Source organism: Echeneis naucrates, chromosome 5 (genome assembly GCF_900963305.1).
Source record: "Echeneis naucrates chromosome 5, fEcheNa1.1, whole genome shotgun sequence".
Classification (NCBI taxonomy): Eukaryota; Metazoa; Chordata; class Actinopteri; order Carangiformes; family Echeneidae; genus Echeneis; species Echeneis naucrates.
Genome location: NC_042515.1, coordinates 17,353,874 through 17,381,567, shown reverse-complemented (window position 1 = coordinate 17,381,567; position 27,694 = coordinate 17,353,874). Strand labels below are relative to the sequence as shown.

General features: G+C 40.7%; 2 protein-coding genes across 5 annotated transcripts; one reads left to right on the top strand and one right to left on the bottom strand.

The window, feature by feature from the left end:
* Positions 1 to 158: 158 nt before the first annotated feature.
* tacc1 (transforming, acidic coiled-coil containing protein 1) lies at positions 159 to 27,694 on the bottom strand. 3 transcript variants are annotated; one of them, XM_029501157.1, is made up of 13 exons: positions 27,551 to 27,694; positions 10,477 to 10,580; positions 7,023 to 8,370; positions 6,048 to 6,111; positions 5,203 to 5,392; positions 4,908 to 4,969; positions 4,392 to 4,523; positions 4,209 to 4,285; positions 4,045 to 4,088; positions 3,277 to 3,440; positions 3,074 to 3,180; positions 2,839 to 2,959; positions 159 to 1,899 (listed from the first exon to the last, which is right to left on the bottom strand). In XM_029501157.1, exons 3-13 carry the CDS (start codon positions 8,297 to 8,299, stop codon positions 1,834 to 1,836), a joined length of 2,304 nt encoding a protein of 767 aa, XP_029357017.1. In that variant the 5' UTR covers positions 8,300 to 8,370; positions 10,477 to 10,580; positions 27,551 to 27,694; the 3' UTR covers positions 159 to 1,833. The 3 variants fall into 3 exon arrangements, with proteins under 3 accessions (XP_029357017.1, XP_029357016.1, XP_029357014.1); XM_029501156.1 differs by lacking the exon at positions 27,551 to 27,694 and adding an exon at positions 22,974 to 23,193; XM_029501154.1 differs by lacking the exon at positions 27,551 to 27,694 and adding an exon at positions 12,083 to 12,846.
* On the top strand, positions 16,629 to 22,123 carry aggf1 (angiogenic factor with G patch and FHA domains 1). 2 transcript variants are annotated; one of them, XM_029501158.1, is made up of 16 exons: positions 16,636 to 16,701; positions 16,798 to 16,856; positions 16,966 to 17,159; positions 17,298 to 17,397; positions 17,482 to 17,672; positions 17,899 to 18,030; positions 18,242 to 18,436; positions 19,290 to 19,710; positions 19,879 to 19,987; positions 20,262 to 20,313; positions 20,411 to 20,512; positions 20,604 to 20,769; positions 20,883 to 20,962; positions 21,043 to 21,170; positions 21,252 to 21,351; positions 21,435 to 22,121. In XM_029501158.1, the coding sequence occupies exons 3-16, from the start codon at positions 16,974 to 16,976 to the stop codon at positions 21,672 to 21,674; spliced, it is 2,202 nt and encodes a 733-aa protein (XP_029357018.1). In that variant the 5' UTR covers positions 16,636 to 16,701; positions 16,798 to 16,856; positions 16,966 to 16,973; the 3' UTR covers positions 21,675 to 22,121. The 2 variants fall into 2 exon arrangements, with proteins under 2 accessions (XP_029357019.1, XP_029357018.1); XM_029501159.1 differs by lacking the exon at positions 19,290 to 19,710 and adding an exon at positions 18,611 to 18,680 and having other exon boundaries at positions 16,629 to 16,856; positions 21,435 to 22,123.

Genomic DNA, 27,694 nt, shown 5'->3' with positions numbered 1-27,694 from the left:
ATTCAAAAATGGTTAATAATGGGAAGGAACAAAAGATGAACAAAAACAGAAACAAGATTTGGCACCACTACCACAACCATTACTGGATTACTGGACTGGATCTGTCACTTCTATCTTGTATCTGTATCCATGACTGTAATCACAATGGACCCAACAAAAAATGTCTTCCGTGTTTATTTTTTGTCATTTACAAATTAAATGATTTCTCAAAAAGAGCATGCTGCCATAAAATAAAATCTTAACCATTTATTCAGGAATGCATAAAATATAGCAGTTAACATACAATCTGAACATACTCGGTTCTTCCGTTTTACAAATATTACGAACAAAATTCTGCATACTCTTTCAATAAAGTAGAAAAATTTACACATATTGTATTATGACAATGGATTTGCATTGAAAAGCACCTTCAGACTGCTGTAACACCACCACAACAGGAAAGTGTTATTGAAATAGATTCATTTTTACACTGATATTTGGCAATTGATCGTGTGGACATAAAAGAAAGTCACCGTTTTATATGAGATACATGTCTGGCTGAAACTGCAAGTGTGTGCTTGAAAATATCAGTGGACATATTTTACTGCATAATGATAATTTTCTTCCAAATCACGCCTTCAACAGAAAGATATATTGTTGTTCATCTTGAGCCGTTACTGCAGGTAAAGCATTAAAACTGCAAACCCATTATAACTCAATATCAATGTGGTTGAGGATACTTTGATCATACAAGGAACATACCATGTACAGTACACTTTGGCAACAGAGTTTAGAAACAACTGCATGTTTACATAAAGGCACACCAACAACACACGGGCTGATAGACAGAATATTAATACAATCCAAAAATATATACATGGCAGCGGCAGAATGTGCTTTTCCCATTCTCAAATGCAGTGAGAGTGAAAAAAGAAAAACATGGCACATGGTTTGATATTGCAGTATCTTGAACTTTAAACTTTCACCTCCACCCATCCCGGTCCCAAAACTCCTAAGATACTATAGCAAGTAAGTATAAAGGGTGATTCTGTTAAGTGCTCTTCATATTCGACAGTCTCAGAGATTTAAGGTGGTATAATGTACAAGATGTGAAAAACTGTAGTTTAACTTCAAAAACTGCAAAACTGAAGAATTTATCATGAACTTCATACATCACCCTGTGGAAGAAAAAGACAAAACAAAGGAGGCAACTCAGGAAATGCTCTGCAATACTACTTACAGCTCACTGGTTAAAGAATATAACCCGCAGAGCTAAACTGTGTATACTACAATATTTCAACACCACTAAATGAATATGCTATGATGAGTTTAGGCACTCCATGAAGTGCATTTGCCCTCGCTTAAAAGCAAATCCATGTGTAACGTGTTGTACACGTGGTAAATATGTTCATATATATATATATCCCTATTTTCATTCCTGTGGTTTTCACAGTAGGTGTTTGTCAGTTTACAGCTTTGTGTGAAACTTGTACAAAATGGTAATGGCAATCTTCTGTGTTGCAACGATCTGGCTATGAGTGACAATAATGGATTAACCATTTAGCCAGAAAAAAAAGTTATTTAAATTCTTTACTGAAGGTCGGTGATATTGGCACAATTTTATTAAAATTAAAATTATGAAAATAACTCTCATCATAACTTTGTGCTTCTTCATTTCCACATTGAAATTATAGTTGTAGTTTCGTATTTCAGTCTGAAACTAACATTAACAAGTGCAACCAATTGTATTTCAATATTATTCAATGGTATGATTTGATAGGGAGAACACTGAGGTGTGCTGAAGTTTGTACAGAATTTACATCACATGCTGCAGAGAGAGTTTGATTAAAGGCCTCATTCAGTTCCCAGTTTGGCAATCAGTTCATCACAGATCTTGGTGAGCTCCTCGATCTCTTGATTCTGTGTATGACAGGTAAGATTGAGAAAGAAAGAAGAAACATCTTACAAAGTGATGCTACAGCTGACATTTCATAAGCAGAGAAAATTCCTGTCAGTGAATCCAACCACTAAATTTAAAGTGGTCATATCTGATGTGATGTATTTTAAATCAGTTGGTTTAAAAGACAGGCATTTGATGACATTATTGTTTGGTTCAGATCCTTTTAGAAAGTGCCATTTACTAATATCATGCTTTATATATTCAAGCAGTTTTTTCCTCACCTTTCCACCACATTGTGGGTTTAGTAAGTAAAATACTGCCCCCTAGTGTTTAATATAATGGTGACATACAAATATTTATTAAAAATACTTAGCGAACGGATTTGCATTGAACTATGTGAAAGGACTGGGTGTGGGTCAAGGAAGAGTCAGTTCATTACTAATCTCTGTAATCAATCAAAACCAAAATTTTACATTGTTAACTCAATGGATTAGACTGAGTTCAATAAAAATCTGCTGAAGGACTATCCGGTTTCTCACAACAGAGATTGATTCTTGGCTGCAAGAGGAACAAAAAGCTGCAGTTCCTCTGTGTATGAGGGTTAAGACTCTGATGGGAGCACAAATGTATCTCAAACGAAACTCAAAGAGAAAGCCAACTGAAAAAAAAAGCAGACATGAAAAGTAGTTTTAGTGGAAAATGTGGTGATATTGCTGTAAATGTTATTAATTTCCAGTCAGTCAGTCACTAGGAAATTCCTGAATGGCATGATTAATTTGACGGTAAGACGATGACATTTAAACATGTAATATTTATGAGTTTTTACCAAACTTTAAATTATTCACAGAAATATTAATGCAAACCTCTCCCAGTGAAGGATCTTCATTTCATCTAACCAGAGTAGCTGTTTCGTACCAGTCATTTAAGCCACACAGTTACATTCATTTCAATCAACCAACCTTTTGAAGGACAGCTCTTTCCAGCGACTCCACCTTCATCTGCTCCTTCCTCAAGCTGGCATTCAGTGCGACACTCTCAGCGTTGGCCTTGGTGCGTACCTGGGCTATCTCTTCATTAGCCCTGTGAGGTGATGAGTGAATGAGAGAGAAGAAATATGGAAAGATTGTCAGAATTATCGTTGAACTCTAGTGATTTTCCTAAATAAAAAATGTACGATTGAAAGTTAACACCCACTTGTCCAGTTTCTCCTCGGCGTGCACCTTCAGGGTTTGGTATCGTTGCTCCTCTTGCTTAATCCGCAAAAGGTAGTCCTGTGCACACTTCTTCAGCACCTCTTCATTCTGCAGACATACATATAGAGAATATCTGGTGATTTTCGTATTAGGCTACATGACAAGTGAACTACGGTGCTCGATGGGATTTACAGATCTACTGACCTTTTTGAAACCCTCCAGGACTCCCTTCATGTTTTCATACCTCCTGAAGAGGTCAGCGAAGGAGCGCTCCACAGAGTTGAGGTCAGACAGGGCCTGATCCCGCTCTAGGGTCAACTGCCTGACTGACTTACTGCAGGACAGAGTCTTCTGCTGCTGCTCATCCTCTGCAACCAACAGAGGGCAGTATGAGAAAAAGGTTGTGTGCACACAATACCTGTCAAGATGTTATTAGAGTCAAATGCAGCCGCACCAGATTCGATAATCTCAGACTCAGGTTAATTGTGTGTGTTCACCTCAAAAGGCCAGCAGCCAAGTGTTGGCAGTGTGTTTTTTTACTACTGGCTCTCTGAGTACTCCAGCACACTGGCTTATGAATAAATGTGTAAATAAAAGTGTCTGATTAGTCCTTTATGGGTATTTAATGGACTGGGTGTGACAAACAGTGGCATGCATATCCCTGACAGGGTCATGAACCCGACCTCAGTACAACTCATCACAGGATTCATTTTCATTGAGGATCAGACTGCAGGCAAAAGGCCCCCAAAACACCTCAGAGGTGAAGGGACCTTTTGGAGGACTTCCCAGATTCACTACAAAGATATGCTACCAAATATGAGACAAAATGACTTCATCTAAGTCCCAGGAAACCCATCCACTCACATTCTGACCCTTCCAAAATAAGGTACACACACTATTTACACAAGACAAATCAAAGCCTGTGAAACAAACAAACTGTGTAGAAACTACCACCAGGTGGCAGCAACCTACCAATCATCTGTGCAACTGTCTTCTCATATTCTGCAACGATTTTTCTGTTGAGAAAAAGAACAGCAAACACTCAACTTTGCTCAATCCTTCATAGAACTCTGAATTTGTGCTATAATGTTTTGCAAACAGGAGTGCATTGCAGGAACACAAGTGAGGCTTCATACCTCATCTCAAAAACCTCCGCTCTGCTCTCCTCAAACTTTGTCTTCCACTCGTTGACCTCAATTTCTTTAGTGATGATCTGATTGGGCATGAAGCGAAAAAGAAATAAGCTGATTAATTTAGCTCTTAAGGGGTCAGCAGCATCAGCCTGACTTCACCTAGTTTGCAGGAGGACCATACTGTACCTCTTCTCTGATAAGAGTGAGCACTGCGGCTTTGTCCATCTCACTTAGAGGAATACTGTCCTGGGTCAGGGTTGCTGTGTCTGCGCCATCACAGCTGGTTGCCTTCGTTGTTTGGGTGGTGGACATCTCAGTCTGTGGAACACAGAAAACACACTGCTCAGTTTGTCTGACGTTTTTACTTTTAATTTCAGACACTAGTTCTCATTGTCACATGACATCTTGGAGCGAGGGCTCTAGCAAAAGCTCACGTTAGTGTTGACTTTAGTCACACTTCGCATAGCCTCACATTTGCAAGTGTAGTCACATAATTATAATAAAAATAAAAACTATTCAATTCTTGCAGCAAACATAGCTGGTAAGGCAGCTGATTGCATTACTATAACTTACCTGAGTACCAAAACTAAAAAGTATGACTTCAGTAATGAATGATCTTATTTCCAATTGATATGATGGTGCAAAACAGGCTGGTCATGTTTAAATATTCATCGTGCACCCAGTCATTCCTGCATTACTTACAATATCCTCTTTCAGCCTGCAGGTGTTCTCCTCCTCGTGAGCTGCAATTTTGACTTCAGCATCTATGACGAAAAAAAAAAAACCCCCCAAAACAAATAACAAAAGTTTATTATATTATTTCCTCATATCTAAATTACAAAAGAATCTACACAAAATGTACCCGATCTTCATCATAAAGGATTTTGGTTGTATTTTTCTGTTTTTTAATAGACTGTCTTATGTGATGGGTGATACCTGCACCCCTGACATAGACAGTGACAAACTGTAACAATCGGAAACTGCCTGAGAAACATACCATCCATTACAGATGTATCAGTAATTGGTTGTCCTTTCGCAGGTGCTTTATTGCACCCGGGTTCCCCTCTCTCCTCCTGGCTGTCTGCTGTTTGGCCCATGATGCCATTGGAGGCCAACTTTTCCTCATCTGTGGCGTGATGAACCCGCTGAGTGATCTCTGGGGTCTGAACCACCACATCCTCTTCCTCCTGGTGCACGGACAGTAAGATAGGACCCAAATTACAACAGGTTTTATTTCATATTCAGTTATACTCATATTGTGTGATGTTGCTTTTACAAAAAGTGACTGATGACAGCTATAAAGAAAATTTTTTTTGAGCACACAACGTGCAAGTGCACCATTGTGAATTAAAACTTTTCATGGACAAATTTGTACACGGAACATTAATTCAGACATTTATCAGTCAGCGATCCAGTGACCTATAGTTTTTACTTTTAGTTATGACTGGACGACACTGAAAGCCTTTATAAATTGTGTTACTGTAAGGTATTTTAGGTAGTGTAGCGCTATACAATATTTTGATAATACATCACCTGCTAGGAACGGAGGGGGTGATTATTTTGAGGGAATGTGTGAGCACACTGCGGAAAGATAAGTCACAGATCTGCCACCGGGCCAAGCCTGCACTGCAGAGCTGGAGACACTGCTGATGCTCCTGTCAGTGTGTGTGTGTGTGTGTGTGTGTGTGTGTGTGTGTGTGTGTGTGTAGAGGTGAGGCTAAGGGGTTGGACAGCTGCTGAACAATGGCCATTGCAGTGTAACTGCAGTAAGGTTAAACATCATCATCTGATACAACTACACTCACACACAGCCTTTCACACGGCCAAATACACACACAATACCTGATTACACACGTCAAGCACCAAGGACTGGCTTTCATCATATTTCTGCACTTTACAGGAATTCCTACAAAACAAACACATAACAATAATACACCAGTTAAACTTTATATCCTGAAAAAACTGTTATCCTGCTGTTTTAGCTATTATTATTCCATCTGTTATTTGACTTCAGTGTTTCTGCAACCACAAACCTGGAAGCATTTGTGCTCCCTGTTGCACTGCCCTATATCAAATGAAGTGCAGCAACATAAATGTTACAAAGACAGGACAAAATTAAAGAGCTAATGTGTGAAGGAACGGCCTTAAGAGTTGAAGTGAAACTGAAGAACACATTTATTTCCCTCACATGCTGCTTCAAAAGTTCAGAGCACATGCCATGGTGGGAGTAAAATGGGCAAGAAGAGTGCATGAAAGGTAGCGTCAATAGTGAGAGTACTTACAACAGAAAACAGAGAAACTTGACTTGTTCAGATGTCCTGAGGCCAAGCGAAGTAGACGAAAGCAGAGATTGGGGGGTTGCACAACAGACAGCAAGGAGGAGGGATGAAGGATGAAGGAGATGGGGAAGGTTTTAAAAAGGGAACATATGACGGGAGGAGAAGACAAAGGAGAGCGAGTGAGTGAGTGAGTGAGTAAAGGTGTTCAGCTCAGCATGTTAGACACTCAGCAGATAGTTTAAAGTTTGAGCATAAACACAAGATGCCAGGAGCTCTTGGGATGCCGAAAAGAGTGTGAACACTGCAGCTATAAACACTTTCAACGGCCTATATACAAGCTGTTAAGGAATTGCATCAGTGCACAGTGTTAAGTGTTTTGCATGTGTTCAAAGCTTTGTTTGGTATCCATCCTGATACCCTCAGCTCCAAAATTAAATCAGAATTTTCAAATTCGCAACATGGGCTGGAGCAAAAACAAAAGGAAAGAGTGCAAGCATAAAGATGATTAAAGATGTTAAAGCTCAAGCTGTAGACTTACTTGATTGTCTTTTCTTTGCCTTTCTTTGGAGTCTGCCTCACTTTCTTGTCACCAAATGAGGGCCCTGCTTTCTTTTTGCCTTCATCTTTTACTTTTTTCTCTGGCTGGCCGGTATTATTACATGAGTCCTCTGTGCCCAAGCAATTGGAGGGTTGAAAAGGGTCTACAGAGTCATCAAAATTGTCTGGGTCAAAGCTGTAGGTGCCCTTGGGGAGCACTGGGGAGCTGCTCATCTTATCATTGCTACCAAATGGATTGAAGCTCGGGTCATCCCACTGACTGGGATCAAAGTTATATGTTCCTGTCTTAGGTATCGGCACATCGTCAAGGTTCAGAGGTGCAGAGGGGTCAGGCAAAGAGGTTTCCAGAAGAGGATCTGAAACAGGTTCAGATATAGTTTGGGAAATTGGTTCTGGTGCTGGTTGAGAAACTGGCTCTGACACTGTGGGTTCCGGTGGAGGTTTGCAGGGAGCATCTGCTCCTTTGGGCCTCTGTTTCTTAGCAGCAAGTTTGCTGATTGTCTTTTTTCCACCTAATTTCCTTGGAGGTGGCTTGCTGACTTTCCCCTCGTCCAGACCGAACTCCAGCATGACATGTTTTGGCTCTGATGAAGACTCAGATGTGACCTCTACATCAGCTGGAGCTGCTGAGCTGCCCTCACAGACAGACGACGAGCAACCAAGTGGCTCAAGTCTAGGTAGAGAGTTTGAACTGCAAGGAGGAGGAGAATTTTGGATTTTTGACCCACCGCTTACAAAAGGGTTAAAACTGTCATCCAGCTTGTCAGGGTCAAAGTTGTATGTGCCCTTGGGAACAGGAAGTTCATCTTCCTCATTTTTTTGAACAAGTTCCTCCTCCGAGGCCTTCATTTGCAGTAATGGAGGCTTAGATTTGCTTGTTTTAGTCTTTGGAGAAGGCCCTGTCTGGTTGGAGAGGCCATTGCACTCTGGTTCAGAGACAACAAACGGTTTTTCCTCAGGGGGCTCCAGAGTTTGGATCAGTACAGCTTCACTGCTCTGTATTGAGTCTGATTTTGGGGTTGTGGCAGGAGCTGGAGTCACATCAGAGGTGAGACCTGCAGCTGGGATGGGGACTAAGGCTCGAGCTGGCTCAGAGGATTGTGCTGTGCATTCAGCTACCTCAGGAGTTTCCTTCACAGAGGATGATTCAGGGATGGGCACAGAGCCCAGAGCTTCTGGAAGATTCTCTGCTTCTAGCGTGTGCTTGTTCATTTCCAATGGGCCGCCCATGTGGATAGCAGGCTCATCCTGACCCATGGTGTGCTTGTGCAAAATATCCTGATCACTGACAGGAGCAGTCACTATCAAGTGCTCCTCCTGGTCGAAGTCTGACGAGCAGATGAAAAATAAAAGATAGAAAATGTATTAACATCCAAAATGCAACATTCAAGACTGCACACACACTATTGCTTCAAATGACAATCTCTCCAATCAAATCTAAACTCAGATGAAGGCGATATCTGATTGGCTCTCAGAAAGCAGGTTACTAGTGAACCAACTGTTCCACTTGCTGCTGTTACCATGGAGATATCTTGCTATGAGGGCCAAGCGTTTAATCCAAGAAATGCATAGAAAATACACACAAAACTACATTATGATAGAATTTGTGTTGTGCCATGGGAACAGCAGGGACTGTGTGAAGTTATTACGTTCAGAGCCCCTTTTGACACATCAACATATTTCAGTAAGTCTGTCATAGCCGCTATTCCTGTAATGTTATGTTGCTAGGAGACAGGAACAGCGTGCCGTGCTTCTACCTGCTGTCTTTCACATGAGGATGTCGCTGGAGTGGCGTTTTCATAGAGCTCCTGCCATCCAACATGCCCATGCAGACTCCACATCCACATGCAGTTACCGTGTAAGGTTTTGCTTCAGAGCTCTTTTTCCTCTCTCACTCCTGTGTTTGTTTAACAGCAGGGCATGCCTCAGCATGGATACAACTAATTAATCACTAATATCTGTTTACAATGATAAGATTAACTGTTAATCAATTTCGTATGATGTTCAATATCGAACAAGCTACCTCAGCATCCTCTTTTAAAAAGAAAATCTTCATAGGCTAGCTTTAATTGAATGAGCTGTTTTCTGACCTATGATTTTATTGTTGCTCATTTCATTAATGTATTCACTGACTTTACTTATTTCTTGATTTTATTGTAGGGGTACATTTTAAACAGGTTTTTTGAAAGGTGCTATTATTATTATTATCGTTTTGTTATCTTGACCACTTTTTTTTTCTTTTTTGGAAGACAAAACATCAGCTAAAGATTTTCAATGGTTCATTAAATATTTAGAAAGTGTCACCAAGTATAGACTGACACTGAAGTAGCAATGGAGACGCTGGACGTGCACAGACAAACACAGCCATCAGCATGTTTACTTTCAGAGAGGTTTCTAGGGGTGCTTCAGCTCCTGTCTGCCAGGATTCAGACTTCCTCCCCCAGCAGCTGCAGGAAGGGCTGTTTGTGGTTGAAACAAAAGTGAACTCCCTCCTCATTCCTTGTTCTAATTGCCATTTACAATGTGCAATGTGCCGTTTTACCTGAAGGTTTTAAACCTAATAAAACAGCAACAGCTCCACATCAACACATGGTCTCCAAAAAGTCCTTTCACAAAAAGCAGAGAGATGAGGTCTCTCTGATAATAAGCTTTGTTCAGTCACTCCCCTCATTGTGACCCCTATCAGTGATGAATACAAAACAGGACAAACCACAGCTTTTGTTGAACCTGTTGAATTCCAGGGCAAAGGCCATTCCCACACTCTGCTTTAGACTCCCCCCCTTAGTATTAAAATATCAGCGAAAGCTCTTCTGCCATCATCACACCTAAAATCTATTGCCAGTGTGCTTAAATACCAAGCATGCAGAAATATTTAGCATTCAGGTGGATATAAAACATGTCACTGCTCATGTAACTGAATATGATACATAAAGATTCTGAGACTTGTCATTGCACCTAAAAAGAGGCAGGTAAATTCTGATTGAAAGCTGGAAAGTAGTAGGTGTGTACATTCCTAAGACAGCAGACAGCATATGTCTCCAATTACTCTGGCACGGTAAACTTGATACAACCATGCCTGCATTTTACGTGCAGTAATGGAACTCATGCCCAAAATGTGCCATTTAAAATGATTATTTTAACGTTTTAAGATTCATTGTTTTGCAAATGTAGACATATTTTTTGTTTTGTTGACCATGCACACATGAGATGTCTGTGGATACGTGCAAGATCAAAAACCTGTTTCCATGGCAACTTCAAGGAGGGACACTGTAATACATGCTCTGTACTTTAAAAGGCTGTTATTTTAGTATTTGTAATGTTAATCAGAGCGTTCAGCTTTAGTTTGTGTCTATTCATGAGACAAAATTGTGTTGGCTGTCCCTTCCTGACTTTCTCCATTTCTCAGTTTGTTGTTTTTTCAGCAGTGGTCTCACCTGTTTTGTCTTCATCAGCGTTCTCCAGCTCTCCTGGGATAGGGTTAGGGGCGTGGACGGGAGTTGCTGCTTCTGGAGTGTCAAAATGACCCTCTGAGTCAGAGCTGTGGTGTTTAGAGAGAGACACAGTGAGACAGAGTGAAGGAACGTGAACTTCCAAAACATCTGAAAACTGAGGGAGGAGAACAGAAAAATTCTTACATAACTGAGGAGAGATCATATTACAAGTACTTAGAGTAGGCGATATGGAAAGTAAAGAAGCCCAAAGGCAAAAAGGCAAATTAGTGATGTGGACATCAACTATGGAACAAATCTGCATAAAACAGAAGTGCTTTAAATATATTAAAATGTGAAATATATGTCGACAAATATAGTTTTTTAGGTCTGTTCCATCTTAAACCTATAAAACCTATAAATCACAAAGTTATACAATTTGAGTCCAGATGCTGTACTGCATATTCCCTTCATTTGTTGTTTAATTTAAATAGAAAGATAAGGATGAGGGACTATCTAGTACTATGCCCATAATGCGTCACAAAAAAAAGTATTAAATCAAAACAGAATTGTCTTGTCAACATCGCAGCACTGGCCGAGGGAGTGGTGCATGTAAAAACTTACTGACAATGGAGCTATAGCAACAATATAATAACCTTTATGGATCGTGTGTGCAAATTACCTAGTGCCATTCCAAGGTAATTCATGCAAGTGAGAGGAAATCGTAAAATGCAGATCATGTAAAACACATGAATAGGAAGAGGAAGTAGGGCAGCTAACTGGTTCCTGTTACATCGTAACGTCGTAAGCTTATAAAACTGCAAATGACAATGTTATGAAAAATAAAAATGGGAACAGTGCACAATTTTTAAAATATAGCACAAGGACCCATTTCCACACCAATGTGTAATTTCAACAAGGCAATCAATTATAGCTGATCACTTCAGGAAGCTACATTACACGTTGGCAGATATTGACATCACTTCTGAGAATTATCTACGGATCTGCTGAGATGGGAAACTAGTCAACAACCATGGATTCTGAGATTTAATGACTTCACACTCCAGTATTCTTGTCTGGTCAATAAAATGTAAAAGTAAAGCAGATGTAAATGTTTGTGTATACTTGGAACAATGATTAAGATAATGTTATCAGGCATAAAGAACAGAGACACAAACCCCTGGGGCATGTGTCACCTCAGTGTGTTTGCTGTAATTACATCATTAAACTCAACTGTACCTGGCTGCACTGCTGGAATGTGTTTTCTTTCTCATTACACAGAGATGAGAACAGACTGTTATGGCTGAGAAGAACATTCAGTTCAAACACTGTCACAGTTTGAACCATGGCCGCACCATAAATTGCATCAGGCCTACATGGCATCGTGACACATTTCTGCATGTAATCAACTAAATATCCATGCAGACCAGACACATTTATTTTCTTCTTTCTTCCCCATCCAACCTCTCCACCCACACCAGGCCATAGCGATTTCTCAGTCTGACAGACACTCACACACAGACACGTGTAAAAATACCCTCTCCCCCAGTCCAGACAGTGTGAATCACAGGGTTAGTAGTTAGTGGTCTCTGGGCGTCAGCACAGCACTTGCCTACAGCTTTGAGATCTCTCCTCCTCTTCCTCCTCTCTCTCTCCATGTTGCTCCCTCTCCTCATTGGCCTCCAGCCCCTCTTCATCTTCCTCTTCACCCTCTCCCCCTCGCACCGCTGTCCATGTCCATTTGGCCCACGACACAGGTGACAACCAAGACATCCTTCCTGCCTCTACAGGGTTCCTCAACCCCCTGTTGAATCACAACTGACAAAGGCTGCTTGCCAGCACTGGACTGATCTTTTATTTACGTGCTTCTTCCTCAGATTTCCATCGTGCCAAAAGCCCTCAAATCTTTCCACAGAGCTTCTCTCTTCACATGAGTTCCCAGCTTCTCATGAATTGAATGAGACATTTTTTTTTCTTCAATTTGGATTTTCTTTCCTTCTTCTTCTTTCTCTTTCTCTTTCCCAGATATACTCCTTTTCTTCTTTGCTTCTGTGGCAGAATACCTCTGCTCCGATCAGCTGGTTTCTCAAATGCCGTTCTCACCCTCTCCTCTTCTGAACCCCCACCAAACTCTCCCATCCTCATCAGGCCGGTCCACTGGCAGAAAATACAGAGGGGGGAAGGCAGGAAGCCTCAGTGCAGCCTCTCTGTTCTCAGCTAAATGGTTTCCCCCGTGGTTGGAAAATGGTACTTCCCTGTCAGACTGCTCTTCTACTCAGAAGTAGAAGGAGGGAGTCAGAAAACAAACACAGAGAGAGGAGGAGGTGGAGGAGGAGCTGAACTGCTGGGGCTCTACATTTTATAGCCCAGAGAGAGGTTAGGAATGTAAGGCTGGAGCTTAAAGCCGGCTCTACTCCCCCCCCAGGCTGTTCAATAGTTAACTTTTTCTCCCATCCAGTGGCAGGCATGCATGACCAGGGGAACCAGTTCTGTTGGGTAGCCTCAGGTTGTCTACCTGCCCAGATCCAATTTGTCTGTTGTAATAGATCAGGCTGAATAATTGACAGACAACCGTAATTTTCAATACACCCATTAGTGGCTGCAATAAACCCATTGTAGCATCTGACACAGGTACATTGTGAATGTCATCAAGCACATTCTAAAGAAAGAGAGTTAGGACTCAAGCTAATGTGTGTGAAGCAACCACAGCAGTATGAGAAAATAAATGCTGCGAACAAAAGCCACCCATGGGTGGCAATACAGGGCTGTCCATATAGAGTCAGAAGCAGCATGATAACAACCAGAGGTGCTACTTTAACGGTAGTTTGTATTTGAGTACATGCCAATTAGCAGCAGCCATCCTATGAAATAAATGTACTAAGAATCTATTCAATACGTGAGTGAGTTTTCGTGCACAATGAAACACACGTGATAGGCTGACACTAGATACTGTTCGATGCCTAAAGAAGAGGTAACACTCACATACCAGTGTGCACAATGACAGAGATTTTGACCACAATAATCACTCCTACTGTTCATTTCTGCTGTAAAAATATACCCTGGTCATGCACCTGCAAAAGATATCCAGGGCTGTAAAGGGATAAAATGCATAGTCCATGGGCAACAATGTATTCCAAAGATTAACCCAAACAAATACAACACTTGAGTGGCCATTGTTAATAGTTGCAGTCATATTACTACAAAATGGCCTATTACTCTGCTACTTTATAGATTACAAGAGACACATGGAAAAAGAGAATTTCATATGCCTCATGATTTATTGTCTCATAGTTCCTCATCATTTATACATATGCACATATGTACTAACACTTTTTTTTTTACTAATGACCACATCCCTTGATTCCTATGATTAGTTTTTTTCTTTTTTTTTTAGGTTTATTTGGTAATTTAAACAGACTTCTTGGTATTTAGTTTAATCTAGCATTTCCCTCGCTTTAGGGCTTTAGAGCCTTGTTGTCGAATCTGCAATAAAACATCAGAATGATTTATTATGTCAACTGTCAAACAGTCTGATAAATGCTGATCCAGACAAACCATATAACAAAAAGAAAAACACTTCGAAGTTGAAATGAACTTCAAAGTGTTCATGAATAGCGCATTTAATATCAAGAAATGCTAATAGTTAATATTGCTTGTATTTGGAGTGGTGTTAGTTTTTTAAAGTGTTTTGCATGTATATATATGTATAGTACATGTATAGTATGCATAGTATATCTGATGTGCTGTAATTCTTGTCATATACAGGATCACCTGTATACGACAAGAATCATAGCACATCAGATACATCACATACATCCCCTGTGATTACCTTTCCAAGATTGTTCTCCATTGTCAGCAGTGTTTCATGGCAAAGCGCCTAAACGCCTCCTAAATTCAAAATTAAAGTGCAGAGACACGCGCACCTCAAAGTTTCCATATTTTACCAGAATGGGTGGAATGTACAGTACAGGTTTGGACACACATTCTCATTCAAATGAATAGGAAAGTGTGTCCAAACTTTTGGCCTGTACTGTACCATCTGCCCATTTATTTACAGTTTGAGTCTGCTGGGGCTTGTGGATCTGGTTGAGGGCAATGGGGACTCTAGCATGCATCGATCAATGTGTAGATAGTAGTTAAGGGGTTGTTCAAAGAGATTATCACTGAAGCATGATGACCAATCTGTGCCCTTATTTTGGTAAGTTAGTGTCTCAGTCTTTTCTGGAAAATGTTTCCTCACAAAAGGCAAAGAACCAGGCTATTCTATTTCTGTGGTAGTGGTAGTTATACTTGTCAATAATCTTTCATCAACTGTTTCATCAACGTTGTGAGTCATTAATGGATAAAGTGGGAGCAGAATGTATGTGTTCAGAGGGAAAAAGCAAAAACACTTTGTTGCCATGAACACTAGTGATGAACGGCCCATTATGAAAACAAGGACTGGTAGGTTAAAAAAATAATTCCTACAACCATCCCAAACATGACATCATAACAATTTTTTTGTTCGAATCAAATAATGTTTTCTTTTCCCTTTCCCAAATCGCCAGTTGTACTAACAGAGGACCGTGGCTTTTCTGGTCCAAAAATGGCATCAATAAACATTAGTAGTTAGTGAGGCAGCTGTGTGTGTTTCAAGATAAGGGTCCACCCTATTCTTAAAGGCTGCCCTACCACCGCCACCTCCACCACTGCCTTAACATGGCTCCAGCCAAGAAGTCTGATGTGCCACTAAAATCCAAACACAGCTCCAAAAGGGCTCAGATTTCAAACACAGTAGGAGGAACTTTGAAGGCATCTTTCAGAAAGTCCCTAAAACTAGAAAGAAAAAACAAATCAGGCTTCCCAAAACAATTTTTTAGTTTTTCCTCTATTCACACAACAAATCAAATTCTGCTATATTCGGCATCTGACAAATGACACATTTATATTTAGTTTAAGTGTGATTGTGATTAATATCCAGTAAAGATTTTCTCCCACAAGGCTGCTGTAACTTCACAGTTCAAGTGAAAAGATAAGACGTGATTATACACAAACAGTATATTCACACTATGTTTATCACACTATATTTATATACATTTTCACAATAAATCCTATCATAAATAGACTGTGTGGTTCATTTTTAAAGGACAATGGGAGAGCCACAGTATTGCATAACAGTTCTTCCACTGGACACCAAAATAAATGCAGGCACGTGGAGATTGCCTAATTTTGGCAAGGGTCAGTGGGCTATTTCAATGAATCCAAATGAATGATTATAAAAGGAGTTGTGGGAGGCTAAAAACAAAAGAGGAGGAGGAAGGAAGTGAGTCAAACCAGAACAACTGTTAGGTATGCATGTATGAAAAAGCAAAAAACAAGTAGAATGAGGGTCACAGAGATGATGCATGCAGCAACTGGACGACGTTGCAGCTGTACACCACTGACGCAACTACTACTAAACCTTTAAAATATGAGATATGACTCCATCCTGCTGGGTATGAATGTAAAAGTGCAATGACAGGCTCAAAAATCAAACATTCCCCCTATTTCAAGTCTGAGATGACAGAGGAGATAATTTGCGGTTTGAAGTGACATCTAGCGTCCATGTAGAATAACAACTCCCAGTCAGTTAATTTAGAAATAATCACTGGACAATATTCAGATACCAATCAATACCAGTTGTTAAAATTGTCACTTAATAATGTCCATGCACAAAGGTATCATGTGACCCATTTGTAGACAGTAAAAAAAAAACCCTCACTGATATTCAATGTGATAATTTAAAATGCTTTTAAAAATATGCACATGTACATTGAAAGTACATGTTTTCTTTATGAGTTAATAATAATCTATGCAGGGTTCATTCATGTTCACAACTCAGTACTATAATGTAGTGAGTGTAAGTATCAAAACCGAGAGCAGGTGGAGCAGTTTGGCTTTTTGTCTCTTGCAGGACCTCGTAGATGGCCCTTATGATGCCAGACACGTAAATAAAACTTGCGTTATCAGCGTTTGTTTAAAAACAGCACGAAAGAACAGAAAATGAGCGCAAACTGTGGTCTATTTCATTTGAGAAAACCATGAGCACGGTTCGTCACGGGATGGCGGTAAAGCTCTGGGTGATATGGCGGGTGAACAAACGGAAGAGCAGTCCTCCAAACCCGAAGAAGAAACACTTCCGCTCGGACGCAGTAGCTCGTAGCTTGTAGTAAATGGCGGTCGTGAACAGGGTGGACTGTAAACATTTCCACGGTTATAACTCTAACTGTCTAATTTAATCTTCAAAGCATGTACTCGACTGTGTCGGAAATGCAGGGTGGTGACAAGATGTTTATTCTCAACTTTCAGGTTGGTTCATGCGCCGTGCCGACTGGACATTTACCGCCAAAGACGGGAAACAGCAAACGGTGAGGAGAGCAGCGCAATGTCGGCTTAAAGTCGGTGCCTGTAAACATGTCTGTGTCAGAACACATGCAGCAGGTCTGACTGTCCGTCCTTACATGTGTCCGCCTGCAGCTGGACTGATGGAGAGGGAAGACGGAGACAGGGACGCGGAGTCCGAAGTAGCAGAGCTGCGCCTGAAGGTGGACTCCCTGAAGCAGGAGCTCAAAGAGTGCAGGGTCGAGCTCGCCAAGTTACAGAAGCAGCTGAGCCAGTCCGAGAGGCTGCAGAAGAGCACGGAGAGCTACAACGAAGACCTGAGGAAACAGGTCTGTCCATGTAGACAGCAAGGCCCTGTGTTGGAGTTTTTACAAGGGAGATCAGAGTTTATTCTGTCTCAAGAACATCTAAAAATTATACAGAAACTAATTGTCATTAAAAAAAAAATCTGTGCTACATTGTTCCAGATTGATCAGCTGAGCACAGAGATTCATGATCGGAAGAAGAAAGACAAAAACAGAATCGATTGTGAGACTCAGACTGAAGAAAATGTATGGACGGAAACTGGTATGCTACTATCATATATATGGACAACCAAATCGGATCATCTGAGTGTGAGAAAATTGCTGCATATTTCATTTTCCCTTTCAGATTATTACAACTACTACTATGGAAGTTATTATCAGAATGCTGATGCAGCAGACACTCAGGACGGTCCAAACGCAGCAGCAGCAGCAGAAGGAGCTGATGGCAGCGAGGAAGCAGAGATTTCAGCAACTAGTGAAGTAGCAGCAGCAGACCAGTCTGGTCAACCTGACAGCAGTGTTACAGTCACAGCAGAGGTCAGCAGCTTCAATTAAAAGTTACTTATTAGATGGTTATTTTAAAAAGTTATAGGAAGCATTAAATCCATTTGCAGATGTTATGTATTTACATTATGAGCAGCTCAAACAATCAACACTGTATATAATTTGACTCCAGGTGATGCTGCTTAAATTGTCTACAAACTGTTTTATAGTTTTCAGATTTAGATTATATATATTATATATATGATATTGTCTCTTCCAGGAGGGTGATGCAGGATCCCTAGCTGATATGCTGAGGGCCACTGCTGAAGAGGCTATGACTCAGACTAGCTTTGTCTTTGATGAGACCACAGGGATGTACTATGACCACAGCACAGGCTTCTACTACGACTCGGTTTGTCAGCTTTTTTATATATACAGTACACTGCCAGTCAAAAGTTTGGACACACTTTCCTATTCATTTGAATGAGACAGTGTCCCCAATGGTAGTGTATATATAAAATTTGGCTGTTGTAGCCCAATCACTTTCAGCAGTAATCTTAACGAAAATTGTGTATCAGTTATTTGATCTTATGTGAACATATTTGGGTTTTTTTTCCCCCTAGGCCAGTCAATTGTACTATGATGCCAACACGGGCATTTACTACTACTACGATACAGAAAGTGGACGATACCAGTTTCATTCCAAGATTGAGGTGCCTGCTGTACAGACTGGTGCTGAGTCCTGCCCAGACAAGAATGCTACTGAAAAGAAAAGCAGGAAGTTCAAGAAAGTTAAGAAATCACAACAGGATGATAAGGTATGCAACAGGGAGATTTTATATTTATGTATGGCGTTGTTCTTTGGAGCTGACAGCTGGCCTATGACTTTGTACTGCCCCATAAAAATTCTCTTTGTTGGTCTCAGTCTTCAAACACTTGCTCTTTGTATCAATTTGATACTAGTTAACTAAAAGACTATTCTTCTGATCTAGGTGCAAGAGGTGGCTAGCTCATTGGCTAAAATGAAGATTTCCTCTTGCTGGAATACTGCTTCCCACAGAGGTACACTGTAAAAACAAACCTACTAAAACACTAGACAATATTCAATATTATTGAATTGAATATTTCAAATCTAGGACTTTGTACTTTACAGGATTAGTGTATTTGATCAAAAAAGCAGTTTCAGTAAAGACAAGTGACTCCTGGTGTTGATATAAATCACAACTTAAATAGTAGTTCCATGTAATGTGACAATTTCCACTCTACCGTCGCCATTAGAAATCATTCTTGTTGATAGGTCGTAAAACGTTCGTATGGCTGTAAGAATGTGGCTGTAGAGTTACAGTGCTCATTTTCACAGTGAATTGAGACAATAAGTCTTTAAGTAACAGATAAAACCTTAAAACTATCAATGTTGAAAAAGCTACAAAAGCGGCTGAAAATGTATGGTAAATCCTGAATTACTCAAGGATTTACTCTGGGATGTACTCTTTGGATGAGTTAAGATGTTGAACCTGAAGCAACTTGCTCTAGGTTTGTTGTGTTAATTGTCTTTGAAGACTGAGACCATGCATAATGAAAAGTATGACAAAAGACATGGGCTACAAAGCCAGCCAGCTTGTCAGCAAACATCAATGGAGGTGATAATCACACCATTGTCTTTGATGACAGGAAGTCATATCTGACGATATAAAGCTGGAAGTAGAAGAAATTGACTGGGTTGAAAAGCAAACCTCTCAGAGGACCACAGAATCACAGAAACTGAAGCGAAGGTCTCATAGTGCAGACGTGGCTCCACATCAGGAAGAGGGATACAAGTCTTCATCAAAGAGGAAGAAGCGGAAAAACGGTTCACACCATAATGATAGAGGAAGGTCAAAGAAGAAAAAGAAAAAATCAAAGTCTGCAAAGCATAAGAAGAAAAAGAGCCCAGCTCGGAGCAATGACTCGGAGGGGAACAGTGAACCAGAGGAGGGTGAGATCACAGAGTCCGAGAGAGAGGACTGGGATTCTACTCCTTCCTCATCCTCTGGCTCCCCCTCCAGGGAAAGTCCAGAATCTGAACCAGAGATGGAGACTCAGAGTCAGGATGGTGAGGGGAAAATAAATTTAGCTCTTGGCCCCAGCACAAATGCCCAGTTTCTATTTTTTGGGAAAGTTTTTTTTCTCTGAGTTGTAATTTCCAATTTCATTACCTCCTAGTACTATCTGAGACAATCATTTCATGTCTTGACAATCCTGGGTTACATTTTTCTTGCAGTCAAAGATATCTGGCCACCCTGTGTAAGAGTGACAGTGGTCAGGTCCCCAGTGCTCCAAGTAGGCACACTGTTTATCATCACAGCCGACTCTCCATCCACCATTGGCAGGTGTGTCATTTTCTCACTGTTAGTTACATCTCAGCAAAACTTTGACTTCTAACCAAGGCCTAAAAGGAGGTGCACATATAGTGTTAAAGTGGGGAATTGTTACTGCTACAATACTGAGCTGCCATGGCTCTGTACACACACTTACCAATTAGAAAATAACACTGTCTCTGGGAATACAAGTAGTAGTAGTCCCAGTCAGTGAAATAGTCCTGATTTTTTTCTGTCACAATGGCTCAGAAAGCTCTGATGTCAATTTGCTGCCTTGCTGTTCCAGAGAGAAAGATATGGATCATGCAATCCGAATACCAGAGATGGGAGTCAGTAAGGTAAACCTTTTCACTTAACTGTTTTGTTTTGTTTTTTTAGGGTGGACATTATTTATTTGTGTGTTATATAATGTGGCTGCCAACTGTTTCCCCCCAGTTCCATGCAGAGGTGTACTTTGATCAGGAGCAACAGAGCTACATGCTGGTGGACCAGGGAAGCCAGAATGGAACCGTCATCAATGGCAACCGAATCCTACAGGTCAACATTTTGTCACAGTTTGCTGCCTCCAAAAAATCCAGTAAAGTTCGTTGTCAACATCAATTTAATTGCCAGAACGTCCCTTCTGCAGCCTAAAGCCAAATGTGAGCCACATGCACTGATGCACGGTGATGAGGTGAAGATGGGAGAGACTGTGCTCTCCTTCCACATCCACTCAGGCACTGATACCTGCGACGGCTGTGAGCCTGGTCAGGTGATGGCTCACCTGAGCAAGTACAAGAGAGAGGAGAAGGCAGGTGAGCAACCTCAGGAGGAGATCCAAGAGAAAAACAAGAAAAAACATTTTTTGGTAAAGGTTTATGAAAGAGCAGATATATTTAGCTTTACTCTCGTTGTTTTTTCCCAAAAGGCCCTGCTCTCAGCAAAGAGGATAAAGAAGCACTTAGACAGAAGGAGCTGAAGCAGATGAAGGCTAAATATGGCCTGCAGGTGAGTGTCATCAGGGTTAGCAGCAGAGAGATTTATTTGAAACTCTTTACACAGTCACTTGTGCGCTTTTCTGTCAATAGAGCAAAGAGTTTGAGGAGGCCAAAGCCCTGAGGAACCCCAAATACAAAGACAGAGCAGAGTCTCGAAGACAGACCGTGGGCAGCGAAGGGGTTTTCCAAAGAGATGATGCTCCCGCCTCTGTTCATGAGTAAGTCTTGTCTTTGATTCTAGCTATAGGATGGAAATGAAGGCAATAAGCGTTAATCATTGATATGTTTTTCTCACAAAGAGAGATCAGTGAAGTCAATAAAGGGCGGAAGATGTTGGAAAAGATGGGCTGGAAGAAAGGAGAGGGATTGGGCAAAGAGGGCACTGGAATGAAAGACCCGGTAAGGTCACAGGTACATTTGATTATATGTAGCTGTGCACTGAAGGAATAAAATAATGGGGTCTTCTTTTTTTTCCCCTACAGATTGATGTGAAAATCAGAAAGTCCCAGTCCGGTTTGGGGGCTGCTGCTACAATGTCTCTAGACGGTGCCTCCATAGCTCGATCAAAGTCTCAGAAGAACTGGGAGAAAGCCAGAGAGAGATTTGCGGATTCATTCCTGCCTGACCTGCTGCCATCTAAAACTCAGACTAAGTCCCCCAAAGCGTGGGTCAGAGCAGAAGAGACCGAGACCACAAACACACAAACAGACAGCCAGGGTTAGGTCTTTTATTTATTGTGGGTATTAAAAACTGGGTGTTACTGTTAGTCAGGATTTTTTTTGTGTGTGTGTGTGTGCAGGCTAAAGATCACAACAACAAATGAAATGTGAACGTTTCACTTTGTCCTGACAGGAGCAGGTTCTGACCACAAATTTTACTCTTGATTTTAGATCCAGCTTTAGTCAACAGAAATTATTCTGGTTTTTCTTCAGTACCTCAGTCGTCTTAATAGCATGCTTTTTTTTATTTTTTTTTTCTGACATTCAAAAAATTTTGAGGCCGCAACTGTTGCCATTAGCTACAGGTGGCACAGGTTTTTTTTTTTTTCTTTTAATAAACAGTTGTTCATCTGGTCAAGTGGTGAAATCTTTTTCCAAACAACATATTTTGGGCAGAGGAGGAAGTATGTTAAGTATGTCACTGTCACTCAATAAATGTTGAAATACATTTAATCAGTTTTTGTTTTCAACACTAACTTCTATAGTTTTTGTCTCAATTTTCTGTTGACTTTTCTTGTTCTCATTAACTTAATGTATACCAATGATCAGCTGTTTTGTGTCGCCCTCATTTAAGCACTAAACTTCTTGAATAATGTGGGATGTTTACTGTCCATGTAACAGTCCTTGACAGTAAACATCCCACATTCTTCACTTACGAAGTGTGTTTAGCAATGTTTTACAGTCCGACCTGCAGAGTGCTCATCTGCCACCGTGCCTACCAGAACATAGAGAATGTGGATCAGCCCAACCAAATAGTGACACGCTGAAGCTATATTTCTCACATACTGAGATGAGGCAGCGGTGGATCTGTTCAGATAACTGTGTGAATGAATCAAGCCAAACCAGTCACCACTTTTCAGCTTATTACTGTCCCTGCTCCCTCGTGTGTTATGCTGCTTCACACTAAATTTTGAAGAAGCTCATTATTTTGATCCATTGCTTCTAATGTAAAACGACATCCTATTTTATTGTCATTGGTGTGTTTACTCAACAGCCCTCAGACACACACACTCATTTCATCTGCTGAGCAAATTTTACAGTACATCTGTTTGCAGTCTTATCTGAATGTAGTTTTAGGGTGTGTGAATATTTGCATGTGTGTGCAAGTGTACTCTTGGAACAGAGACCAGTCTGGCACTAAACAGCCAAAATGAAGTCCACTTTAGTTTACATTATAGTCTGTTCCATGAATTGATACAACTACAAAAATTTAAAGCCTCAGATTTTAAGTCAACAAGTAAATGCCCAAAGAACAGAATATTTTCTGTAAAGCCTCACAAACAGGTGAGTGGATTGACTCACATGACACTGTTGGAGTGACTCCTTGTGCTGGCTCGCCTGGAGGTCTTTTGACTTATTGTGCCACCCATCTCGATCTGCCCTTAATGGATAACCACCGGCACCAGAGGAATCGTATATTTCCCTTAGACAGTCGGCATTCTCCCCTGAGACTGTGTGTAGCAGTGTTTCTCTGCTGTCAGATTCCTTCTGCTTGACAGGTATGTCCTCTTGTCCCTCCCTTCTCAAGTCTCCTCCCTCGACCTACTGCCCAACAATTAGGAACTGATATTGCAGTGAATGTGAGCGATCAGCCTATTTCCTCTGTGTAAAAACTGTATTGAGTAGGAAGTCTCATCCATGAAAAGATGTGAGTCATGAGATAAAGTGTGAATTCATTCTTCTGTTGGGATGTGGCTCAGGGCTTTTGAAAAAAGCTTGCTTGACCAGTTCCTGACACTGGAGGAGCATTCAAAGAAACACTGGGACACTGTTCTTTCAAGTGCATTCATGATGTATTTTTTCTTTTTTTCTTTCAGAAGTTGTAACGAATGTGAAGTTATTATTGTTGCTTTCGGGCGAAATTGGCTGGTTTTTGTTGGAATTGCCTGTCTCATGACAACCAATAATATGCCACTAAGGGAATCTGTTTTTCAGGCCACGCAGAACAATATTTTTCTAAATATTAAAATGAACATCTGGGTGTGATTAGCCTGAAAGTGGTACATTTTACCACATCCTGCCATTCAAAAATGTGACTGTTCCTGAGGTGACTATTTTGCCTTGGATTGTGTTCTCACATCCATGTGGCGGCAGGTTCTCTTTAAGTCCTATTTTGATGCTGGGACAGAGTGAGTTATGTGACAGATAAGTCATTTCCAAATTCATTTCAGACAGAAATTCTACATAACATCTGTACTTAAGCCGGTTAAATATTTTGTGGAAAAGCCACAAAGATATTAATTTTTTTGCAGTTTCTTGACCTAGTTTGGCAATGACACCCACAAGGTCAAAGGTCACCCTCTCTTTCAGAGCACACATACATTAACCTAACCACACAGACCTGTCAAAAAACTGTATTGTCCTGCATTTTCAAGAAGATCAGACAAAGAACAAGGAGTAATATCTACATTTAGCTCAAGCGACTGTTGAAAAAATTGTAGGCCGTAATTTGTGTTTTTCCACAACTTAAAATGACATCACATCACAAACTGTGATTTAATTTTTAAAGCACTTGTCATATTTGTAGTATATTATAAAACTACTCATATATAAGAAAAAAGATAGACATTAGCAAGTTTGATTAGTGTGTTTTTGTATTCGATGCAGTAGCAATCTCAGACGCATACAAATTAGTGGAAGACACCACAGCTCTGTATGTATATGTATATATATACATATATTTGACTGATTTTTACGAAAGATGACAGATACAAGGTACCTGCAGCTAAGCAGACATCAGACATTTTATGGCATCAAATTAATTAACGCATTCAAATTTAATTGCAGTTGCATTTTAATTGAATATTTAATTTAATCAGTAATAATTGTTGAATTAAACCAATTTATGGGTGTTAGGAATGAGTGAGTACACCACTATTCGTATCTGTTCAACCATCTACATTATCTGTATCCGTACTCATACTCGGAAGGGGAGGGACTTAAACAGGAAGTGGGCGTGGTCTATGCTAACATTATATTTTTAAGCCTGAAATTGATATGGGTTGGTCAGAAGTTGCTTTATTTATTGTAAGCCTCAATATATTTTTTATCTACAGCTTCATTTGTATTACACCAAGGTAAGAAGAGCGAGCTGACTGGAAAAAAACCTGACCCGGTGAAGAAACAGTGAGAATGAGAAACACGATGCAGGCTGAATCCGGTATCGGCTCAACCCTGGTGTTAAGATGGGGCAGTCACACCTTCATTTTTATTATATTATTTCTGGGATGTCCTCCAACTACCCAGGTTAAAAGCTTCTTTAAGCTTCAGGATATTTTGTGACTGTAACCAGATTTTGATTCTGCAGTTGAAGAGAGAGCAAATTTGTTGGTCCCAATTTGTCACTGAGAGAAGCCTGATATCATCTGGTAGACCATGAACTCTGTAATATAATCTTTTCGCACTGTCATGGCAACCAAGCAAGTGTCACAGAAAAGCATCTATTTATCATCATCATCATCATCATCATCATTCATAGTTTCCATAGGTGGAACAGAACATCATTCATTTCTTTGGGTTTCCATTATGGTCAAGGGCTGGGCTAGGCTGTGCCGCAAACATTGCCTAAAGGAGTCTGTAATTTTGGAAAATATAGACTACCTCAGTCGCACAGTCCTGCGAGAAATACATCACGATGGTTTCGCTACTTAAAGACTTGATCTGACTTGCGTGTGTTTAGAACTTGTATTTCTGAGAACAACCCCAAACTTGTCTTACTTTGAAAAGTTGCTAACAATGTGTTTTATCAGTACGATTCAGACAGCTGTATAATAGAATCAGACCAGGATAGAATACAGGACATTTAAACAGCCATGGGGCCTTGAGGATGATCACAACCAGAACGAGGACAAAACCTCAACAAACAGATGAGCAACATCTCTTTGCAGACAACTAGAACAAGTATTTAATGATGCCCTGCAGCCTTGTTGAATGAGTGTGGTATTCAGATCAGGAGATGAATAACAATGCAGATAGTCTAGTAAAAAAGGATATTCTGAATGCCATAAATGCCTCATCCAGCTACACTTGAGCCTGCTCTCTTGGATCGAGACAGAGGCAGAAAAATCAACTTACTCTTGACAGACACAACGCCATTCATTTTAACCAAACCTCATCCTTCGCCTGTCATCTCTAACTCTGTTTTCACAATCTCTGTCTGTCCATTGAAAGGCATGAGACCAGAAGCAACACAAGGCAGAGAAACAATTCTGTGTTGACTCAACAGCCCCCACCACACTTCACTTCCGGCTTAGTCAGCCCTCCCAGCCACGTCCGTCTAGACCGCTAAATCAGAGTCTCCGCAAGACAGAACGGTGCTCTCTGGCTGCAAATGCAAGATTGTACTATTTTAAAACATGACTGTGATTCTTGGATTGCAGTCAAATGAGATTCCAGCTGAGGATAATACATTTGATGGCTGTTGATGTCCATGTGAGGAGAGGCAGGGGATTGGCTGCTGCTTCGAAAACATTCACAGGTCATCCAACTTGATCCTTTTGGCTGAGAGGAAATTATCCTCATTCCAACCACATTTTAATGGAAGCAGGTTTCTATTTCAACAATAAAAAATTTAAAGAAATTAGCTTACCTTACTTGGAGAAAGAGGGAATCCGTTGTTTGTATGAAAGTAAAGCACATCCTCTAATGCTGCTAAAGCAGTCACATGGCCACTGTTTGTGTATCTGAATGGGGGAATTACCCCTCATATGGATGTTATCATCATCATCATCATCATTCATCTTGAGAGTATGAGGCTGGCTATGGATTTCATCAGAGCTCATGTGTTTTTTATTTATATGCATGTAAAGAAATTCTGCAGGTGGCATTAATGTTATTATTCTTGTTATTGTGGTATCATTAGGTCAAGTGTGTTTTTCCATTTTCCTTTTGACAGTAATTTTTTTGTTGATATGAAAAGAAGCCTAGCTACACTAAATGCTGTTATCATATCTCCAAATTCAGCCTCACAATTAAAGATATTTGAAACATCTCTGCATAAATATCACAACCAGATTGAAATTCTTCTCTACCACAGCGAATGGAAATTCCAACAAACAGCTTCCTCCCGGCAAGTGACTCATTCACAGACACTGTTGAATGTCTTCCACCCTTGGCCTTTCCTGCGTAGGGCCCCAAACTTCTGGGTGTGTCTCCCTGTGACCTCATCTTCCCAGAAAATCCTCTAGAAACCTTAGCAGTACAACTACTCACATGATGCAGCCTCCATATGAGGTTTCCACAACAACAAGCCGCTCAGTTTATAGAGAAACATCTCCCTTTGCTTATGGCATCAACAGCGCTGGTGCCGCCTGTACAGCCTGTTCATTCAGCCGGAGTCCGGTGCCGGCTATAGCATCCTGTTTATGCTGCTGCTGTGAGAGCTTTAATATTCGGCTCAGTCTGCAGTGTAAACAAACCCTTAGATTTCAGGCCTATTCCTACTGTGTTTTCTAAAGCTCTTGTCATGCAAATCTGTTCAGAAAATTCTTTCTCTATGGCAAACAAATCTCACGTGGGCAAAGGTTAAGCTACTTTCCCCATCTACTATAAGTCTTCACAACAAGAGCTTTAATGGACAGAACTGCTTTAGACCTCCAAACAGCTCACTTGCCTCAAACTGCTGGATCAACTATTGTGCTGAATTATAGATTCATGAAAAGCAAAAGACAATAGCTCTTGCACTGCAGCAGGACTTAAAAACCAAACACAGCACATTCAACGAGTCATCTGACCCCACGTCCAAAAGTCAGCACATACATAACATGCCACTAATACAGTTTACTGAAGCAAGCAAACTGTGCTCATACTCAAACAGCAATTTAAGCAGCGGTGCACCTGACTGACAGGCAGCTGTCAGAGTTTCAGAAGAGAAATCATACCTTGATTCTTCAGAGGATTGGCAAGCTGTGACTGGTCTGATGTGATGTTCTCCACAGCGGAGGGTGAAGCCTTCGGTCAGTTAGTGAGGTCCAGTGTGCTGCTCGCTGTTGGAGTTGCCGCTCTGAGTGAAAATAGTTGTTCTC

Bases quoted from the DNA above. Each gene is read 5' to 3' on its own strand.
- tacc1 (XM_029501154.1), bottom strand. From the start codon at position 12,243: ATGTCTTGGTTGTCACCTGTGTCGTGGGCCAAATGGACATGGACAGCG. The intron at 8,371-10,476 runs GTGAGACCACTG...TCTGCTCGTCAG, and splicing joins CGCTGATGAAGACAAAACAG to ACTTCGACCAGGAGGAGCAC. The intron at 1,900-2,838 runs GTTGGTTGATTG...TGTCATACACAG, and splicing joins AAAGAGCTGTCCTTCAAAAG to AATCAAGAGATCGAGGAGCT.
- aggf1 (XM_029501158.1), top strand. From the start codon at position 16,974: ATGGAGAGGGAAGACGGAGACAGGGACGCGGAGTCCGAAGTAGCAGAG. The intron at 18,031-18,241 runs GTTTGTCAGCTT...TTTTCCCCCTAG, and splicing joins CAGGCTTCTACTACGACTCG to GCCAGTCAATTGTACTATGA. The intron at 21,171-21,251 runs GTAAGTCTTGTC...TTTCTCACAAAG, and splicing joins GCTCCCGCCTCTGTTCATGA to AGAGATCAGTGAAGTCAATA.